The sequence below is a fragment of the Rhinichthys klamathensis genome, unplaced genomic scaffold (genome assembly GCF_029890125.1).
Source record: "Rhinichthys klamathensis goyatoka isolate OS25496 unplaced genomic scaffold, OSU_Roscu_1.1 h1tg000475l_1, whole genome shotgun sequence".
NCBI lineage: Eukaryota > Metazoa > Chordata > Actinopteri > Cypriniformes > Leuciscidae > Rhinichthys > Rhinichthys klamathensis.
In genome coordinates, this window is record NW_026606963.1 from 600001 (window position 1) to 619058 (window position 19058).

Here is a 19058-nt window from a genome sequence, read left to right on the forward strand (position 1 = left end):
ATGTAAATTCATATTTATATATTTATATATTTAATGATCTTAAATTATAAAAACTTATTCAAAGGTCAAGTGTGTATTTTAAAAAAATATATAAAGTCAATCAGGTAGCGTCAGTTTTTGAGTATTTGTCTGACCAATGACAGAAATAAGTTTAAAAAACCTGTTTATTATTTATTGAATTATTTTAACTTTATTTAAAAAAAACCTGTTTATTATTTATTGAATTATTTAAACTTTATTTAAAAAAACCTGTTTTGTTATTTATTGAAATATTTAAACTTTATTTTAAAAAACCTGTTTATTATTTATTGAATTATTTAAACTTTATTTTAAAAAACCTGTTTATTATTTATTGAATTATTTAAACTTTATTTAAAAAAAACTGTTTATTATTTATTGAATTATTTAAACTGTATTTAAAAAAACCTGTTTATTATTTATTGAATTATTTAAACTTTATTTTAAAAAACCTGTTTATTATTTATTGAATTATTTAAACTGTATTTAAAAAACCTGTTTATTATTTATTGAGTTATTTAAACTTTATTTAAAAAAAACCTGTTTATTATTTATTGAATTATTTAAACTTTATTTAAAAAAAACTGTTTATTATTTATTGAATTATTTAAACTTAAAATGATTTTAAACTTTTTTACACACACACACACACACACACACACACACACACACACACACACACACACACACACACACACACACACACACACACACACACACACACACACACACATATATATTATTTTTCTTCACTTAATTAATTATTCTGTTTGGTGATGCTAATGGTGCAAAAATTACACACTTCACCTTTAAAGGATAAAAATTAATCTTAAATTGAAATTGAAATGACAATATTAAAAAGTCCTGCCTTGAGTTTCTGCTTAATTTAGTATTCTGCATGTGTGACCAGCCGATTGCACTGAAAACATCTGTGTGTCGTCTCTCCTACAACACTCTTCTCATGGATTGTGCCGTTCATCTTCTGCCTGTTTAGAGATTGTGAATATTTTGTGTCTAATGTCATAAATCTTCCCCAGTGGACGATCTCAGAGCTGGCGTGCTACACATACTCCCTGATATCAGTTCCTCTGTACGACACCTTGGGCACAGACGCCATAAGCTACGTCCTCGACAAAAGTACGTCCATTTCTCATGCAGTTTGATCTTGAAATGGAGGTTTGTCTATTTATCAGTCATTGATTTAGTATGCATATGCATGTGTGTGTGTGCTTTGCAGCCTGTATCTCTACAGTGGTGTGTGACGTACCCGAGAAGGCCAGGCTGCTGTTGGACTGTGTTTCCGGAAAACAGCACTCGCTCAAAACCCTGATCCTCATCCAGGACTTCGAGGCTGATCTGGTGAGCCGAGGACAGCAGTGCGGCATCGACATCATCAGCCTGAGAGACGCAGAGGTGAATAAACCACAGATTGTCTGCTCAAATCTTTGCATAACCCCACTGAGCGAGATCGATGTGTGTGTTTGCTCGTCTTGATCGCTCGCTTGCTCCCAGAACGCAGTGACATTTAAACGGCTATTCATAGAAATTCCTCGAAACGACGTAACTTATAAATTAGAATATCATGCAAAAGTTCAGTAATTCAACTTAAAAGGGGAAACTAATATATTATAGAGACTCATTACATGCAAAGTGAGATATTTCAAGCCTTTATTTGTTATCATTTAGATGATTATGAAATATGGCTTATGAAAACCCCAAAGTGAAAAGGTTTCCATAAGCTGTAATCCATAATCCATAATCATCAAAATCATAACAAATAAAGGCTTGAAATATCTCACTTTGCATGCAATGAGTCTATATAATATATTAGTTTCACCTTTTAAGTTGAATTACTGAAATAAAAGAACTTTTGCACGATATTCTAATTTTTCGAGTTTCACCTGTATATAAAAAAAGAACCAGGTGTTTTTCAATCGGTTTCAATCTACCTATTTTTATTCAAATTTTGGGATATTGCATAAAAAGGCCAAATTGTGCATGAAAACGTGTGAGCTCAGTTTAGGCTCATGATTATTTTTTATCCGATAAGAAGACATGCATTAACTACGATAGAAACACATTTCACCGATGCACAACAACACACTCCGGTGACTCAGCAGAGGCTGTGATTGGATAACTGGACTAACCAGCGGACCAATCGCATCGCAGCATCTCAAATGTTGTTTTGGTGTTTCTGAAACGCCTGAGCCAAAGTCTGTCATCAGAATGATTTGGTTTAATTCCCTTCAGAAGCGTCTCACATGACTTTGTTCACCAGCATCCGAACACAAGAGAACATGACAGTGTTTACTGAGACGAACTCATTTATGACGGAGGAAAGAAGAGCCACAGTTTCTTCCCCGATTCCAGCAACGGCCATTTTTACTACAGATATTTTGTGCAAATTTCCCAGGAATTGCCGATTTTGTTCTCTAGATGTTTTATGCCATATTCCAAAAGTTAAATTCGCAACTTTGGATGAAAGCATGGCTGCTGAGGGATTTGCATGATTGATTATCATATGCATGATTGTCTTATTCTTGTGCTATAACATTTATGCATGGCACTTCAAAGGAATATCATATAACAAAAATCCACAGTATTTCTATGATGATGTCTAAAACCACATTTTGGTTTGTTTTTTTGTTAGTGTTTCAGGAATATTTTAATGAATGTTAGCCATGATTAAATGGCAGAACATTTCACACTGGTCTGATATTTGTTCATGTGTCTGACACCGCAGTTTTAAGCAAGTTTTATTCTTTCTTTCAATAGTAGTTGCTTGTACTTCCTGGAAAGTTTTCCTTAAACCAGGATTTCCCTTTTTTTTAATTCAAAACCCTTTTGATTTAAAATATTTACTTGAGATTTTAAGTTAGTATTTCAATAATTTAACAAAAGACTTGCTTGTTCATGGTTTTCTGATACTGGTTAATAGTCCAAAAAAATGTATATATATATATAATATATATATATATATATATATATATATATATTTGTTTTTTTAATTATATTTATATATACATATAATTTATATATTATATTTATTTTTATATATATATATATATATATATATATATATATATTGTGTATATATTAATTAATTAATTTATTATATATTTTTTAATATATTATTTATATATATATATATATATATATATTCGGTTTTTTTAATTATATTAATGTATACATATAATTTATATATTATATATTTTTTAAAGTATATATATATATATATATATATATATATAGTGTATATATTACTTTATTTTATTTTTTTATATATTATATATATATATATATATATTCTTTTTTAATTATATTAATATATACATATAATTTATATATTGTATATTTTTTTAAATATATATATATATATATATACATATTTAGTTAGTTTTATTTTTATTGTATTTAGTTTATTATTATTATTATTTATTTTAAATTATTATTATTTTTATTATTATTATTATTTAATTATTAGCTTTTTATATATCACCTTAACCCGCCTGCAGTTTGGGAAATCCTGATTTACTCTGTTCATTAGTCAGAGTTGTGATGAGCCTCTTCAGTTTTATGTCTCCCTGAACGAGACGAGTTCGCTGTGCTTGTGTGTGTGTGTGTGTGTGTGTGTGTGTGTGTTGTCAGTCTGTGTTTCCTCAGTGTTCACCGCAAACACAAACCTCACTCGCGTCTGCAGCTTCTTCCTGTTTCGTTGAACTTCCTCCTCCGTCTCCTTCATTTATTTAAATGTTTCTCTTCCACTTACAGAATATCGGCCAGACTCACCGACAGCGTCCTGCGGTCAGTGCCATAGTTTCTCTTTCAGTTAGTGTATATTGCTTTTTTAAATTTTCCTATATAATTCTCTGTATTAATTGGATCCTCTCTGTATATACACTGTGTTTACAGCCTCCTCAGCCTGATGATCTGGCCATTATTTGTTTTACAAGTGGAACCACAGGTATGATGACATTTGCATCATACGTTTGTTACTTGATTCTGATTGGCCAGTTGTGGGATTTCATTTTTCGAGCTAAACTGTATCCACCTTATTCCTGACGAGTTTACTGCGTTTTGAATTATGAGTGGCACTTCCGGTTTTGGGAACTTCCATTCGAAAAAGGCTGAAACGAATCATTTCAAATCATAAGGTTGCCCTACAAATAAAGCTGATCCGTCCATTTTCCTTCATAATTTATTTTCGGACATCATGAGAATAACGTTATACTTGGTATTTTAACGTGACATGTTATAACAAGAATATCTACGGGAAGAGCTCTTTTCAGTCGCTGTATCTTTTCCTCATGATGATTTTTATTTTTTCCTTTGCAATCTGCTGTAAAAGTATGAAACAGGGCAACATATACGGCACATCTGTGATCTGTTCTCCCGAATTTTATTAACGATATTCCATTAATAATTCACTGGATGCACGAAGAATCTCTCGTTATTCTCCTCAAATCCTCACGTCTCTTTCCAGGTTTGTTTTCACAGGTAAATGCAATTTATAATCTGTCAAAATGACGGAAATCACTTTGATAAAGTGTCACGTAATGCTGAAGTTAATGAACATTTTTGATTAAGGCTTGTTATACAATACAGATATATATATATTTGCCTACTACAGTGATATTTAACCAAAGACTTGCGCGTTTAGGGCTACTTCTGGTCTGTTGAAAGGGCCTTGTTGATTCTTTTAAACTTTTAAATTTCATTTTAATGTTCGATGGTTGAAGGGTGAGTCGATTAATGTCATCTCATTATGACACTTTTTTAACGTATTGCGTTCATAGAGCGAGCCTTTCACTGATTGTTTACAGCTTACACCCATAATTCGTGCAAAGCATCATGGGGCGTAGGAATAAGGTGGATGATTATTTGTTGATTCCACACTGTTTTTTCTCACATCATAAAACCACATGTGATTTGAATGCCACGATGGACACAACCTCTCTCGTTTGGACTGTGTTTCTCCCAGGAAACCCTAAAGGGGCGATGCTCACCCACAAGAACATCATGTCCAACACTGCTGCCTTCCTCCGGGTCACACAGGTACTGTCCCACACAACAGCCCTGCAAGCACACAATGCAAGAGAGTTTAAAGTGTAAATTGCAGGTTACATTTTTCACAAAGATAATGCAATGTGCTTACTAAACATAAAGATAAGAACCGCCCACAATTGTTTTTTTTATGTTTTTTTTATACCAAAATGCTGCATATAATATGAAAAGTTGGTACGTTTTACAGTGGTTTTAAGCACGCCCCCTCCCTTCCACTAGGCTGGGTGCGTGACGTCATAAAAGGGACTCCAAGCTTTCACTGTCTATGCCTGGTCTAAGCTCCAAGCCTAGAGTTACCGTTAGTACGGCAAGTAGGCTAGCAGTTATATAGGAGACCTAGCTAGCAAAAATGGTTAACTATTGTGTTTGTGCGGGATGTACGAGAGGCTCCACAAGTTCCCCAAGGACAAACGACTGATTCGTGCCTGTAAGTGTTAGCATACCCGGCCCGACACATTAAAGCTGCAGTCGGCAACATTTTTTTGATCTTATTCAGTGAAATCGACACTATAATCCGACAGAACAACGTAAATAAAGTGGTTTTAGAAAAAAAACCAGAGCTTCTAACTCCACCTGGAGCGTGTTATTTGTTTTGCAAAAATCCACAGCTCCCGCAAAAATAAGCTCATTTAGAGTATAAATGACGTTAGCAATTGCAATCTATCGGTAGATTAGCCAGGACAGCACACCTCTAAATACTCCATGGTGTTGATGGATGCTGATGAGACGGGCGCGTTCACAGATAACCTGGTGCACACACACTGACGAGCATGAACTCGGTGGGAGGGTATCCGTTGATAGTGGGGGAGGGGCATGAGAGTTGTAAACATTCAAAATTTTGCCTAAGTCCACTCAATCTGCCAGACTTGCCGACTGCAGCTTTAACTGTAATTATGAGTCCCGATTTAAACCCGACCATTTTTTAATATGTGGGTCATTATTATAACTATGTTAAATTAACATAAAGCAACACATATGTCTGTGATTGGCTACATCGCTCAACGCTGCAAACATGTTATGAATAGAAACTCTGGCCTGTAAATCGTTTCTATTTTGTTTTAGTTGTTCTTGTTGCTTTTTTGCAACAGATGAATAAAAATGTGTTAGTTTTTATGTTTTATTCATAGATATTTCTAGGTTGCGGGAGTCCCGCGAATCGTTTTATTCTCCCTGAACCGGCACACACAGAGTGAGTGCATTACCGCCCGCGCTCCCTCTTATGACGTCATCACCCAGTTACTGTAGAAAACATGCTACCTTTGAAGAAACCCCAATAAATGTTATTTTAACGCATTTTAAGACAGAAATTTTTAAATATATACATATTGAGCACTTTAATTTACACATTAATTGGTTGTGGTGGTTAACTATGGAAGTAAAATAATGCCAAATGTTTTTGAAACAAAAAGCCTGTTGAATTGCACTACTTGAAAAAAATATGCATTGCATTAACCCTGCTTGTATTTTAATGCATTGTATTTTTAGGGCTTGCATTTTTATAGGCTGAAATTTAGCATGGTTGAATATTTAAGCTGTGAATATTTCAAATCAAATCATTTCAAACACATTTTCATTAGTAAAATTTCAATAATCCATATTCACCTTTCATATTTCATTTCCCAAATATTCAAACTGATTAAAAATACAGGATTCCCCTGCTGGACATATAAAACGCTTAACGTAGCTTAATGGACATAAAAGACCAAACTCGCAGGCTAGCAGATGGACTCAGAATATGAATTTAACGCAAAGTTTAATGCTGAGCGTTTCCCAGTGATATACTGGCATAAATTTGGTTTGACATTGGACATTCACACATTTAGGGACCGTCTCTAAAGTTACATACGACATTGGTATTAGGGCTGGGCGATATGGCTGAAAACTGTATCACGATATCAGTGTTTCATATCGGTCGATATCGATAATTATTGATTTTTTTATGACCCATTTAAAATAAGGACCAGGAGAAAAAATATATTACATTTAAACATTTTTATTTTAAACTTAACCTTCCTCTGATTACAATCCCAAGACAGAAATGTCAACACAACCATGGAAAACTCAAATAATTAAAATGTAAACATAAGTCTAAATTCACAATCAGACCTGCAAACTCCTCAGAGTAAAAAAGGTGACAGTGGTGCGGCGGGACGTGGGTGGTGGGGGTTTGTGATCGTACGTGCCCCCTGCTTGATTTTTTTTTTTGAGACATCACGGTTCGGTACGATTTCGGTACAATGGAGTGAAAAGCAAAACAGAAATATAGAAGGCATTTTTGTAAATGTCTTAAGCCTTGTATTTTTTAAATAAGTTTTATTAATAAAGGCATAGAACCAGTTTATTTATAGTGCACTGATAATAGTTTTATATAATTGGTTTATTAATTAAACTAATAAAAAGATAGATATGAGATATGTTTGGTAATTGTACCTGAATGAATTTAAAATTAATTTGCTATATTTCAGATCAATATATTTGTTTTCCTTAATTTTAATTAACCCTAACTTTATTCTCATCAGAATTATAAATAATTGATTTCCGTATAAAATAATCTACCAACACATTTCACTTTCTTTTTTAATCAATGTGTAACTTAAAAATAAACATATAGTGCTCTGTTTTGAGGACAAGAAATGAAAACCAATGCGATATGATGAATGTCCAAAAGATGGAACACACAGACTGTTTTAAAAAAGGGTTGGATAAATATGTTTTGCTTTTAAAACGGTGTGTGACAGTTGTAGGTTACAGTTTGACAAGAAATACAGTGTGACAAAAGCACAATGTTGTGTTTTATTGCGAGTATAGGCCTACACAAATATAAGTAAACACTTTGCAGACTGAATGATGTCCTGTATTAACAAAATGACGGAGTATGTTTTTATGTCTCCACTGTTCGATCGCGCCCGCGTGTCTCTCTCTCTCGCGCCCGTGCCTACTCTCTCTCTCTCTCTCTCTCGCGCGCGCGCGCCGCACACACACACACACACTCCAGCATTGCAATCTTGACATCGCAGCCTGTTCATTATGCTGTGTTCACATCAAACGCGAATAGAGCGAATTATCCAATAATGTTTCGCAATTCTAGCCTGCATGGCATGCAGATGAAGGACACTCATTTTCTGCTTATCAATCGCCGGTTACTGAAGAAGAACCCAGCAGCACGAGACAACGATGGCGCAACCAAACTGACACGTTACATGATTGCCTGAGCGTGTCACTCCCTACGTTGCTAGGTTACCAGAGAGCGAGTGCCTTGATAATGCAACCAAGCTTCGCAACCTGTGGTTTCTTCCGACGAAGAAAAAAAATATCGAACGTTTTATCAAACACATTTTTTATTGATATCGATCACGTGTCTATCGCGATACATATCGTTATCGTTTTATCGCCCAGCCCTAATTGGTATACACGTTTCTAACTTAAATACCATTTGAAAAGAACGACTTACAGTCATAAAACCAACTAAAGTGTTCACGTAGGTGTCAGGCTCAGGCATAATGCGCAATTTATTCAAATAGATTGAAGTTTGCTATTGAAGTTAGAAACGTTTAGGCCTATAGGACTTGTTACTTTAGAGACGGTCCCTAAATGTGCGAATGTCAACCCAATTTTACATTTAGTCTTTTAGCTGGCACTTTTATCCAAAGCGACTTACAGTTAAACTAACAATATAGAACAACAATATGAAAGTGCTACTTCCCAGTTTAATCTAATGCAGTACATGTACAATACATACTTTCCAAATAAGGTGCGAGTTTGGTCTTTTATATCACTGTAGTCCATTAAGCTACGTTAAGCGCTTTGTCCTGACGGAATTCGGGGAATCTTTGAGGATGATGATGTATTGAGGGAAACAGATTATAATCCCGTTCACTGTAGAAAAGGCTGATAACATAAGGCTACACAGGGAAAGTAACAATGAATGAAACATAAAAACAGCTTTTGTGCCTTTATCATCTTTTCCGCATATATACTGACCCAGATAATCGTCACAAAAAACATAATGCATGCTGAGTTTTTATGAATGAATGGCTTGCGCTAACTGTTGCTCTGGTCTTCGTCAACAACACGCGCTTGCACCCCCTGCTGGTGAGGTCGACTAACAGCAGATGGAGATTATGCTCGGTAATCTACTGCTTTTCCTGCAGCTCCTGGATGTCAACGTTGAATTTACTGTCGAATTTGAACCACTGAATTTGTGGAAGCGAATTTGCAAAGCGAAATAAAATGGACCGAAAACCACCTGTTGAATATTATAGGTTGTATTTTTAATCAGTTTGAATATTTGGGAAATGAAATATGAAAGGTGAATATGGATTATTGAAATTTTACTAATGAAAATGTGTTTGAAATGATTTGATTTGAAATATTCACAGCTTAAATATTCAACCATGCTAAATTTCAGCCTATAAAAATGCAAGCCCTAAAAATAAATGCATACAAATACAAGCAGGGTTAATGCAATGCATATTTTTTTCAATTAGTGCAATTCAACAGGCTTTTTATTTCAAAAACATTTGGCATTATTTTACTTCCATAGTTAACCTTCAATTTACACTTTAAAGGGGACCATGCTCCTTTTCACAAGATGTAAAACAATTGTTTTAAAACAAGTGCTTGGACTGTTGTTATCACCTTTTGGCTACAGACTTAAACCAAAAAGTTATCATGAAGTTCCTAAACTAAAACTAAAACCATAAAAAAAAAAAAAAATGTTTGCTTGAAATAAAATAAATGTTAACTGAGATATATAAATTAAAATAAAATTAATATATAAATTAAAATAAAAAGTTGATATACTGAAATAAAAATGAATAAAAACTATATATATATAAAATAAAATAAAAACTTTAAAAAAACTCGCAACAAAATTACTAAAACTTTAACTACATTTAAAATGAAAAATATATTTAAAAATATGCAAATAAAAACTAATTCAAAATATTATTAAAAACTATAATATTGTCTCAACTAGTAAGTATTTTCATGACAGTTAAGAACATTTTATTCACACTTCTCATAAAAAATAATGCTATGTTATTAACATTGCATATTATTTGTTGAATTACATTATTATAATTATTATATTATATTATTATAATGTAATCATTTATTTGATAGGTAACTCTTCCCCGCCAGCGTTTTTGAAGAAAGTTTTCAAAAAATTTTTAATAAATGGGCCCCAGAATATTTTGTTGCATAAATATCTGAACATGCAATATATCAAAACTTTAAAAATAAAATAAATAAAAAAGCATTCTTCATGCATTCTTTTTTTAATCAACACTTGAATGTGGGTACGTTTCTTAATTTTCATAACTTTCATTGATTTTTATGCTGTTTAATATTGATGATCGTGTTATTTTACATATGCAATCTGCTTGCATATGCTATGGCTTGTTTCTTCTTCACCTGTGTTTGGATCAGGAAGTTCAGTAGCCTTTCAGCAGAGGTGTAATAGCGCCCCCTACCGTATAACAGGGACAATTCTGTCAAATTCCCTCAATGGCAGGGAAAGAGTTAAAGGTGAAACTCGAAAAATTAGAATATCGTGCAAAAGTTCATTTATTTCAGTAATTCAACTTAAAAGGTGAAAATAATATATTATATAGACTCATTACATGCAAAGTGAGATATTTCAAGCCTTTATTTGTTATAATTTTGATGATTATGGATTACAGATATGAAAACCTTTTCACAATATTCTAATTTTGAATTTGGGGTTTTCATAAGCTGTAAGCCATAATCATCACAATTATAACAAATAAAGGCTTGAAATATCTCACTTTGCATGTGATGAGTCTATATAATATATTAGTTTCACTTTTAAGTTGAATTACTGAAATAATGAACTTTTGCACGATATTCAAATTTTTCGAGTTTCACCTGTAAATGCACGAAGCAAGAAGTGATCCTCCCGAGTGACTGGACCTGTGATACGTTACCGTTGGATAAAACATCACTTTTGTCTTCCAGTTCGCCTGTCCCATCAGCCCTCAGGACGTGCACATCTCCTACCTGCCGCTGGCACACATGTTCGAGAGAGTCGTACAGGCAAGTTCAGGACGCTTTTCTTGTTTTTTTTTTATTTTTTGTGATTGTTGCGGGCAAAAATCCTTGATTATGCGGCCCGTTTTCTTTAAAAATGCAATGGAATATGCAGGATATTTATGCAATTTTATGCGATGAAATTGCGAAAACTGTGGTTTGATGAAAAAGAGAAAAAAAAGTGATTCCCCAACACCCTGTTCTCACCAGGCTCCTACCTTACTGTAAAGAGTCATTTCTTATTACTTCCTATTAATATAATATATAAACAAAACCCCAATTGGTGATCATATTTAACATTGATCAATAAGTGGGAGAGTCTTCATCTTCTCAAAATATGTAATTAATGGGTTGCCACTTGCCAAGTCTTATAAAAATTTTGGACAGATCCTATCATTAAATAGGCTATTTCATTTTCTCTAATTGTAAGTATGATACTAGATCACATGACCACACTGAGGCTTTAGGCGGGTTTGTGGACTTCCACTCCAATAATATTCTTCTTCTGGCTAATAATGTGGCAAAAGCAATAATTTTTTTTTTTTTTTTTTGTCAATGATACTCCATGTTCTGGTACTCCAAAAACACTGGGTTTTATATCCAAGCTAAAGGCCTCATTTAATGTTTTAAATATGAATGTCCTATAGTTACTCAGCTTTTCACAAGCCCAAAACCAGCCCTTTCAGAAAAACATGGAGTTTTTTTGTGATTGTTGCAGGCAAAAATCCTTGATTATGCATAATGCGGCCCGTTTTCTTTAAAAAAGCGATGGAATATGCGGGATATTTATGCAATTTTATGCGATGAAATTGCGGGAACTTGCAAAAACTGTGGTTTGATGAAAAAGAGAAAAAAAAGTGATTCCCCAACACCCTGTTCTCACTAGGCTCCTACCTTAATGTAAAGAGTCATTTCTTATTACTTCCTATGATAAGCAAGCATATACATCACAGAAAGTGTTTATTAGACCTTAATAAACACATCAAACTTACAAAACATTGACGAGTCAAACAAGTTCTGTAGCTTTACAAAAGTAATCTGCTACAACTTCTGTAAAAATGAATAAATAAAATATAAAAAATAAAGTGTGCTCCTGTTTTACTGCTTTTCAATGATGTTCACGTCGCGTAATTACGTCACTTCATAACGTTCCCATGGCAACAGGGGGAAGCGGCTGCTCTCGTGTGAAGCAAACGCAATATTTTTCAACTTTCTGCTATGATATATGTGACTTTTTTTGCGACGAAAATGTGAGGATTATGAAATCATGCAAGCCCCGCATATTTTGCACGGAAATCGGCAATTAATGCGGCGAAAGTGCGGCGTATTTGAAAAAATGGCCCCGCATAAATATGCGTACTTTGGCTGATTATGCACTGAATCATGCGATCGCATAACCGCGTTTTTCCAGGGTGGCCGCGGGTCCTTAAAAAGTCTTCAAATGTCTTAAATAAAGTTTTCCTATTAAAAGGCCTTAAAAAGTCTTAAAATGTCTTAAATAAAGTTTTCCTATTAAAAGGCCTTAAAATGTCTTAAATATAGTTTTCCTATTAAAAGGCCTTAAAACGTCTTAAAGTTTTCCTATTAAAAGGCCTTAAAACGTCTTAAAATGTCTTAAATAAAGATTTCCTATTAAAAGGCCTTAAAACGTCTTAATAGGAAAACTTTATTTAAGACATTTTAAGACGTTTTAAGGCCTTTTAATAGGAAAACTATATTTAAGACATTTTAAGGCCTTTTAATAGGAAAACTTTAAGACGTTTTAAGATGTTTTAAGGCCTTTTAATAGGAAAACTTTATTTAAGACATTTTAAAAGGCCTTAAAAAGTCTTAAAATGTCTTAAAGTTTTCCTATTAAAAGGCCTTAAAATGTCTTAAATATAGTTTTCCTATTAAAAGGCCTTAAAACGTCTTAAAATGTCTTAAATAAAGTTTTCCTATTAAAAGGCCTTAAAACGTCTTAAAGTTTTCCTATTAAAAGGCCTTAAAACGTCTTAAAATGTCTTAAATAAAGTTTTCCTATTAAAAGGCCTTAAAACGTCTTAAAGTTTTCCTATTAAAAGGCCTTAAAATGTCTTAAATAAAGTTTTCCTATTAAAAGGCCTTAAAACGTCTTAAAATGTCTTAAATAAAGTTTTCCTATTAAAAGGCCTTAAAACGTCTTAAAGGGTTAGTTCACCCAAAAATGAAAATTAAGTCATTAATTACTCACCCCCATGCTGTACCAACCCCGTAAGACCTTCGTTCATCTTCGGAACACAAATGAAGATATTTTTGATTAAATCTGAGAGCTGGATCACTGCTACATAGGCTGCCAAAGGGAATGATACTTGACGGCCCAGAAAGTCATTAAAGAAAATGTTTAAATATTTCATGTGCCTACAGTGGCTCCACTATAAGTTTATCAAGCGACGAGAATACTTTTTGTGCGAAAAAAAAACAAAAATAACGACTTTATTCGACTATTCCATTGCTTCCTTGTGGGCCTGAGACGAGAGTTCAAGAGATTTCCAGGACGCATGCGCGAGAACTGACATTCTTCTTCTACTACTATGTACATGTCAATATTTCAATATTTCTGGTCACATACCCGCTAATATTTCTCCAGTCTGACGAACCCAATGTCCGTCAAATAACCGGCGGAGCGTCGAATCCCGAGAATGATTCTGATTTTATTACATAAACAGCGATTGATAATGATAATGTATTTCTGGTAGCGCTGTTGAGGCTCGCCTGTCTCTGAGAGAGAGTTTATAGTGATTAATCAAAACAAACGAGCATAACAGCACACATAAACTCACAGAAGAAACACTGAGGTAAAAAGTCAAAATGTTGAGTTTTTTATTTATAACATATGATATAGTTGAGTAACATAACATGACGGGAGCTATTTTGCTGAATATTCTCACGATTGCAAATGTAACATTGATTTTAGTTCAATAAACAAGTAGTTAATATTAATTAAGGTTAAGCATTAAATATTACATATAATGTGTATTTCCATCACAGGTTTGGTCTTAAATTTCATTCAAAGTGGCATTAGAAAGTCTTAAATGTAACTTGTATCTGTAGACACCCTGTTTTCTGGAGGGACTGGTTTTCAGTAAACGCATTATTTATGATTTTGCATTGCTTGTGACACGTTGCTGTTCCCCAGGGAGTGATTCTGGTGCACGGCGCTCGCATCGGATACTTCCAGGGTGACATCCGCTTTCTGATGGACGACCTCACGACCCTGAAGCCCACCGTGTTCCCCGTGGTTCCTCGTCTGCTGAACCGCATGTTCGACAGGGTGAGCACACACACACACACACATGCAGTCCTAGTGATCTTGTTCCAATCAGTCGTCCCCAGCGCGCATACGACACAAGGGAAAAACATTTAATTACTGGCAAAAAACGACAACTAAATGTACGAGCCTGAGTGTAGTTTGCAGATTTGGAACGAGTTTGAGGAAAATTTAAAATTGTTGCAATCTTTCTCCATTTTAAGGAATGATTGCTTATAACATATGATTGTTGAACATTTCGAAATTGTTATACTTGTGCTGGGATCGTCTGTTTGTTGTAGTGTTTGTTTTTTGTCTATTTTGAGTCTATGGTATATTGAGTTTTTGGTTTGTATATTATATGTTGTATGTTTATGTTATCGGGCCCCTCCTAAAAGCTTTTAGTAGCTTCTTTGGGGTTCCCCAGTTCACACGACCTATATATGACCAGTGTTTCTTCTGAAATTGTGTGTAAATGATATAATGATGACGTGTGAAATAAAACGAAACGAAACGATGATCAGAGACTGCGGTAAACCTGGAAACAGGGTTATAGTTTTGCATATTTATACTGATTTTCATATTTTCTTGCCCAAAGCATGACCAATGTGTGTAAAGCAGAGAGGGGAAAAACTGCTGCTTTTTCAAATACATTTAAAGTGCATAAATATAATTAAAATGTATTTTACACACTTAAAGCAATATCGAATATCTCATTATTCAACCAGTTATTGCATTTTTCTTCAATATCGTGCAGCCCTAATTAAAATAATAACAAAAATAATTATTTATTATTATTTCATATTATTATTATTATTATTATTAAAATAACTATAAAATACATTATTATTTTAAAATATAGATTATTATGATTAAATACTTATTTTATTTTACAATATAATAGTATTATTACAATAGTAATATATTTATTTATTGATTTGTTTAATTTTATAATTAAAACAATAAAAATACTAAAATAAAAATATTATTTTGATTAATAAAAATAATAATGTATTATAACTATAATTATTATATTATAATTAAAATAATAATAAAATATATAATTATTACTATCAAATATGTATAATTATTATTATGATTGTATTTATTATTAATGATGAATTTTTATTTTACAATAGTATTACAATAGTAATATATTTCTTTATTGATTTAATTTATAATAATGATTTATTATGATTATGCATTTTTATTTTACAGTGCAATAATATTATTACAATAGTAATATATTTCTTTATTGATGCGTTTAATTTATTATCATTAAAATAAGTAAATACAAATATTATTTTTGAATAATAATAATTATATACTACATTTATTATTTTACGGTACAAGAGTATTATTACAATAGTAATATATTTCTTTATTGATTTAATTTATAATAATGATTTATTATAATTATGACTACGCATTTTTATTTTACAGTGCAATAATATTATTACAATAGTAATATATTTCTTTATTGATGTGTTTAATTTCTTATCATTAAAATAAGTAAATTCAAATATTATTTTGAATAATAATAATTAAATACAACATTTATTATTTTACGGTACAATAATAGTAATATATTTCTTTATTGATTTACTTAATCATAATTATAATAAATCATTATTATAATGCTTTTTTATTTTACAGTGCAATAATATTATTACAATAGTAATATATTTCTTTATTGATTTAATTTATAATAATGATTTATTATAATTATGACTACGCATTTTTATTTTACAGTGCAATAATATTATTACAATAGTAATATATTTCTTTATTGATGCGTTTAATTTCTTATCATTAAAATAAGTAAATACAAATATTATTTTGAATAATAATAATTAAATACTACATTTATTATTTTACGGTACAATAGTATTATTACAATAGTAATATATTCCTTTATTGATGCGTTTAATTTCTTATCATTAAAATAAGTAAATTCAAATATTATTTTGAATAATAATAATAATTAAATACTACATTTATTATTTTACGGTATAATAATAGTAATATATTTCTTTATTGATTTAATTAATCATAATTATAATAAATCATTATTATAATGCATTTTTATTTTACAGTGCAATAATATTATTACAATAGTAATATATTTCTTTATTGATACGTTTAATTTCTTATCATTAAAATAAGTAAATAAAAATATCATTTTGAATTAATAATAATTAAATACTAAATGTATTATTTTACAGTACAATAGTACTATTTCTTTATTGATTTGTTTACTTTTTGTAATTAAAATGACAATAAAATAGTAATTTTGTCCTGAGGAGAATATGTCCTATCCATTCACGCCGTCTCCCCGTGTGACCCGTGTGTGTGTGTGTGTGTGTGTCGTCCCGCAGATCTACGGTCAGGCCAACAGTGCCCTGAAGAGACGCGTGCTGGACTTCGCTTTCAGGAGGAAAGAGGCCGAGATGTTGAGAGGAATCATGAGGAGAGACAGTGTGTGGGACAAGATCATCTTCAAGAAAGTCCAGGTATTATTGACCGGCTTTCTGTGATCTGAAATGTGGTTGTTACGATCTTTAAAAGGCCTAGGGAATGTCGTACCATTAAAATATTAATATGCTGCTAGATGTGAAGTAGACTGGAAGAACATGTCAGACAAACTTTGAAAGAGAAATTACTGGATTTTATTTCACAAAAAGCCGAAGCCACTAGTTCCAGTAACAGGACAATGTATGCGCTATGTACAATGCAATAATAAAAAAAAAGATTGGGAAGACAAACAAAAAGTGGCGCCAAAGGAAAGAACATAATATAACAAAACAATCCTTAAGCTAACCCTAACCCTACGCAAAACAAAATGTGAAAAAGAAACCGCAATCTTCACGCACGCGGCGCTGACTAACCTAACTAAATAACAAAAGTACAAAGGTTGGCGCTCACCACTAACCTAGTGTGTATAACAGAGACAGACCTACGGGCAGTGTATACCGCGGCATACTGACCTACCGTTCGTCCTCCCAGATTATCGTAATGCCTCTATGATATGGAATAAACACACCAATACATCGCACTTCACTCAGTTCACTACACAGAGCTCAACATCACACTTCACTCAGTTCACTACACAGAGCTCAACATCACACATCACTCAGTTCACTACACAGAGCTCAACATCACATTTCACTCAGTTCACTACACAGAGCTCAACATCACACTTCACTCAGTTCACTACACAGAGCTCAACATCGCACATCACTCAGTTCACTACACAGAGCTCAACATCACATTTCACTCAGTTCACTACACAGAGCTCAACATCACACTTCACTCAGTTCACTACACAGAGCTCAACATCACACATCACTCAGTTCACTACACAGAGCTCAACATCGCACTTCACTCAGTTCACTACACAGAGCTCAACATCACACTTCACTCAGTTCACTACACAGAGCTCAACATCACACTTCACTCAGTTCACTACACAGAGCTCAACATCGCACTTCACTCAGTTCACTACACAGAGCTCAACATCGCACTTCACTCAGTTCACTACACAGAGCTCAACATCACACATCACTCAGTTCACTACACAGAGCTCAACATCACACTTCACTCAGTTCACTACACAGAGCTCAACATCACACATCACTCAGTTCACTACACAGAGCTCAACATCACACTTCACTCAGTTCACTACACAGAGCTCAACATCACACTTCACTCAGTTCACTACACAGAGCTCAACATCACACTTCACTCAGTTCACTACACAGAGCTCAACATCACACTTCACTCAGTTCACTACACAGAGCTCAACATCACACATCACTCAGTTCACTACACAGAGCTCAACATCACACTTCACTCAGTTCACTACACAGAGCTCAACATCACACTTCACTCAGTTCACTACACAGAGCTCAACATCGCACTTCACTCAGTTCACTACACAGAGCTCAACATCACACTTCACTCAGTTCACTACACAGAGCTCAACATCACACTTCACTCAGTTCACTACACAGAGCTCAACATCGCACTTCACTCAGTTCACTACACAGAGCTCAACATCACACTTCACTCAGTTCACTACACAGAGCTCAACATCACACATCACTCAGTTCACTACACAGAGCTCAACATCACACTTCACTCAGTTCACTACACAGAGCTCAACATCGCACATCACTCAGTTCACTACACAGAGCTCAACATCGCACATCACTCAGTTCACTACACAGAGCTCAACATCACACATCACTCAGTTCACTACACAGAGCTCAACATCGCACATCACTCAGTTCACTACACAGAGCTCAACATCACACATCACTCAGTTCACTACACAGAGCTCAACATCACACTTCACTCAGTTCACTACACAGAGCTCAACATCACACTTCACTCAGTTCACTACACAGAGCTCAACATCACACTTCACTCAGTTCACTACACAGAGCTCAACATCACACATCACTCAGTTCACTACACAGAGCTCAACATCACACATCACTCAGTTCACTACACAGAGCTCAACATCACACTTCACTCAGTTCACTACACAGAGCTCAACATCACACTTCACTCAGTTCACTACACAGAGCTCAACATCACACTTCACTCAGTTCACTACACAGAGCTCAACATCACACTTCACTCAGTTCACTAC

General features: G+C 33.4%; 1 protein-coding gene across 1 annotated transcript in view; it reads left to right on the top strand.

Moving 5' to 3' along the window:
- Nucleotides 1-16938, top strand: part of acsl1b (acyl-CoA synthetase long chain family member 1b) — a 39033-nt gene extending 22095 nt beyond the window's left edge. Inside the window, exons 6-13 of the mRNA XM_056237007.1 lie at nt 1056-1155; nt 1256-1431; nt 3790-3822; nt 3931-3982; nt 5000-5073; nt 11062-11143; nt 14295-14425; nt 16780-16938. Coding sequence (XP_056092982.1) covers nt 1056-1155; nt 1256-1431; nt 3790-3822; nt 3931-3982; nt 5000-5073; nt 11062-11143; nt 14295-14425; nt 16780-16938 — 807 coding nt within the window. The remainder of the gene's footprint in view (nt 1-1055; nt 1156-1255; nt 1432-3789; nt 3823-3930; nt 3983-4999; nt 5074-11061; nt 11144-14294; nt 14426-16779) is intronic.
- The last annotated feature ends 2120 nt before the right edge of the window (nt 16939-19058 follow it).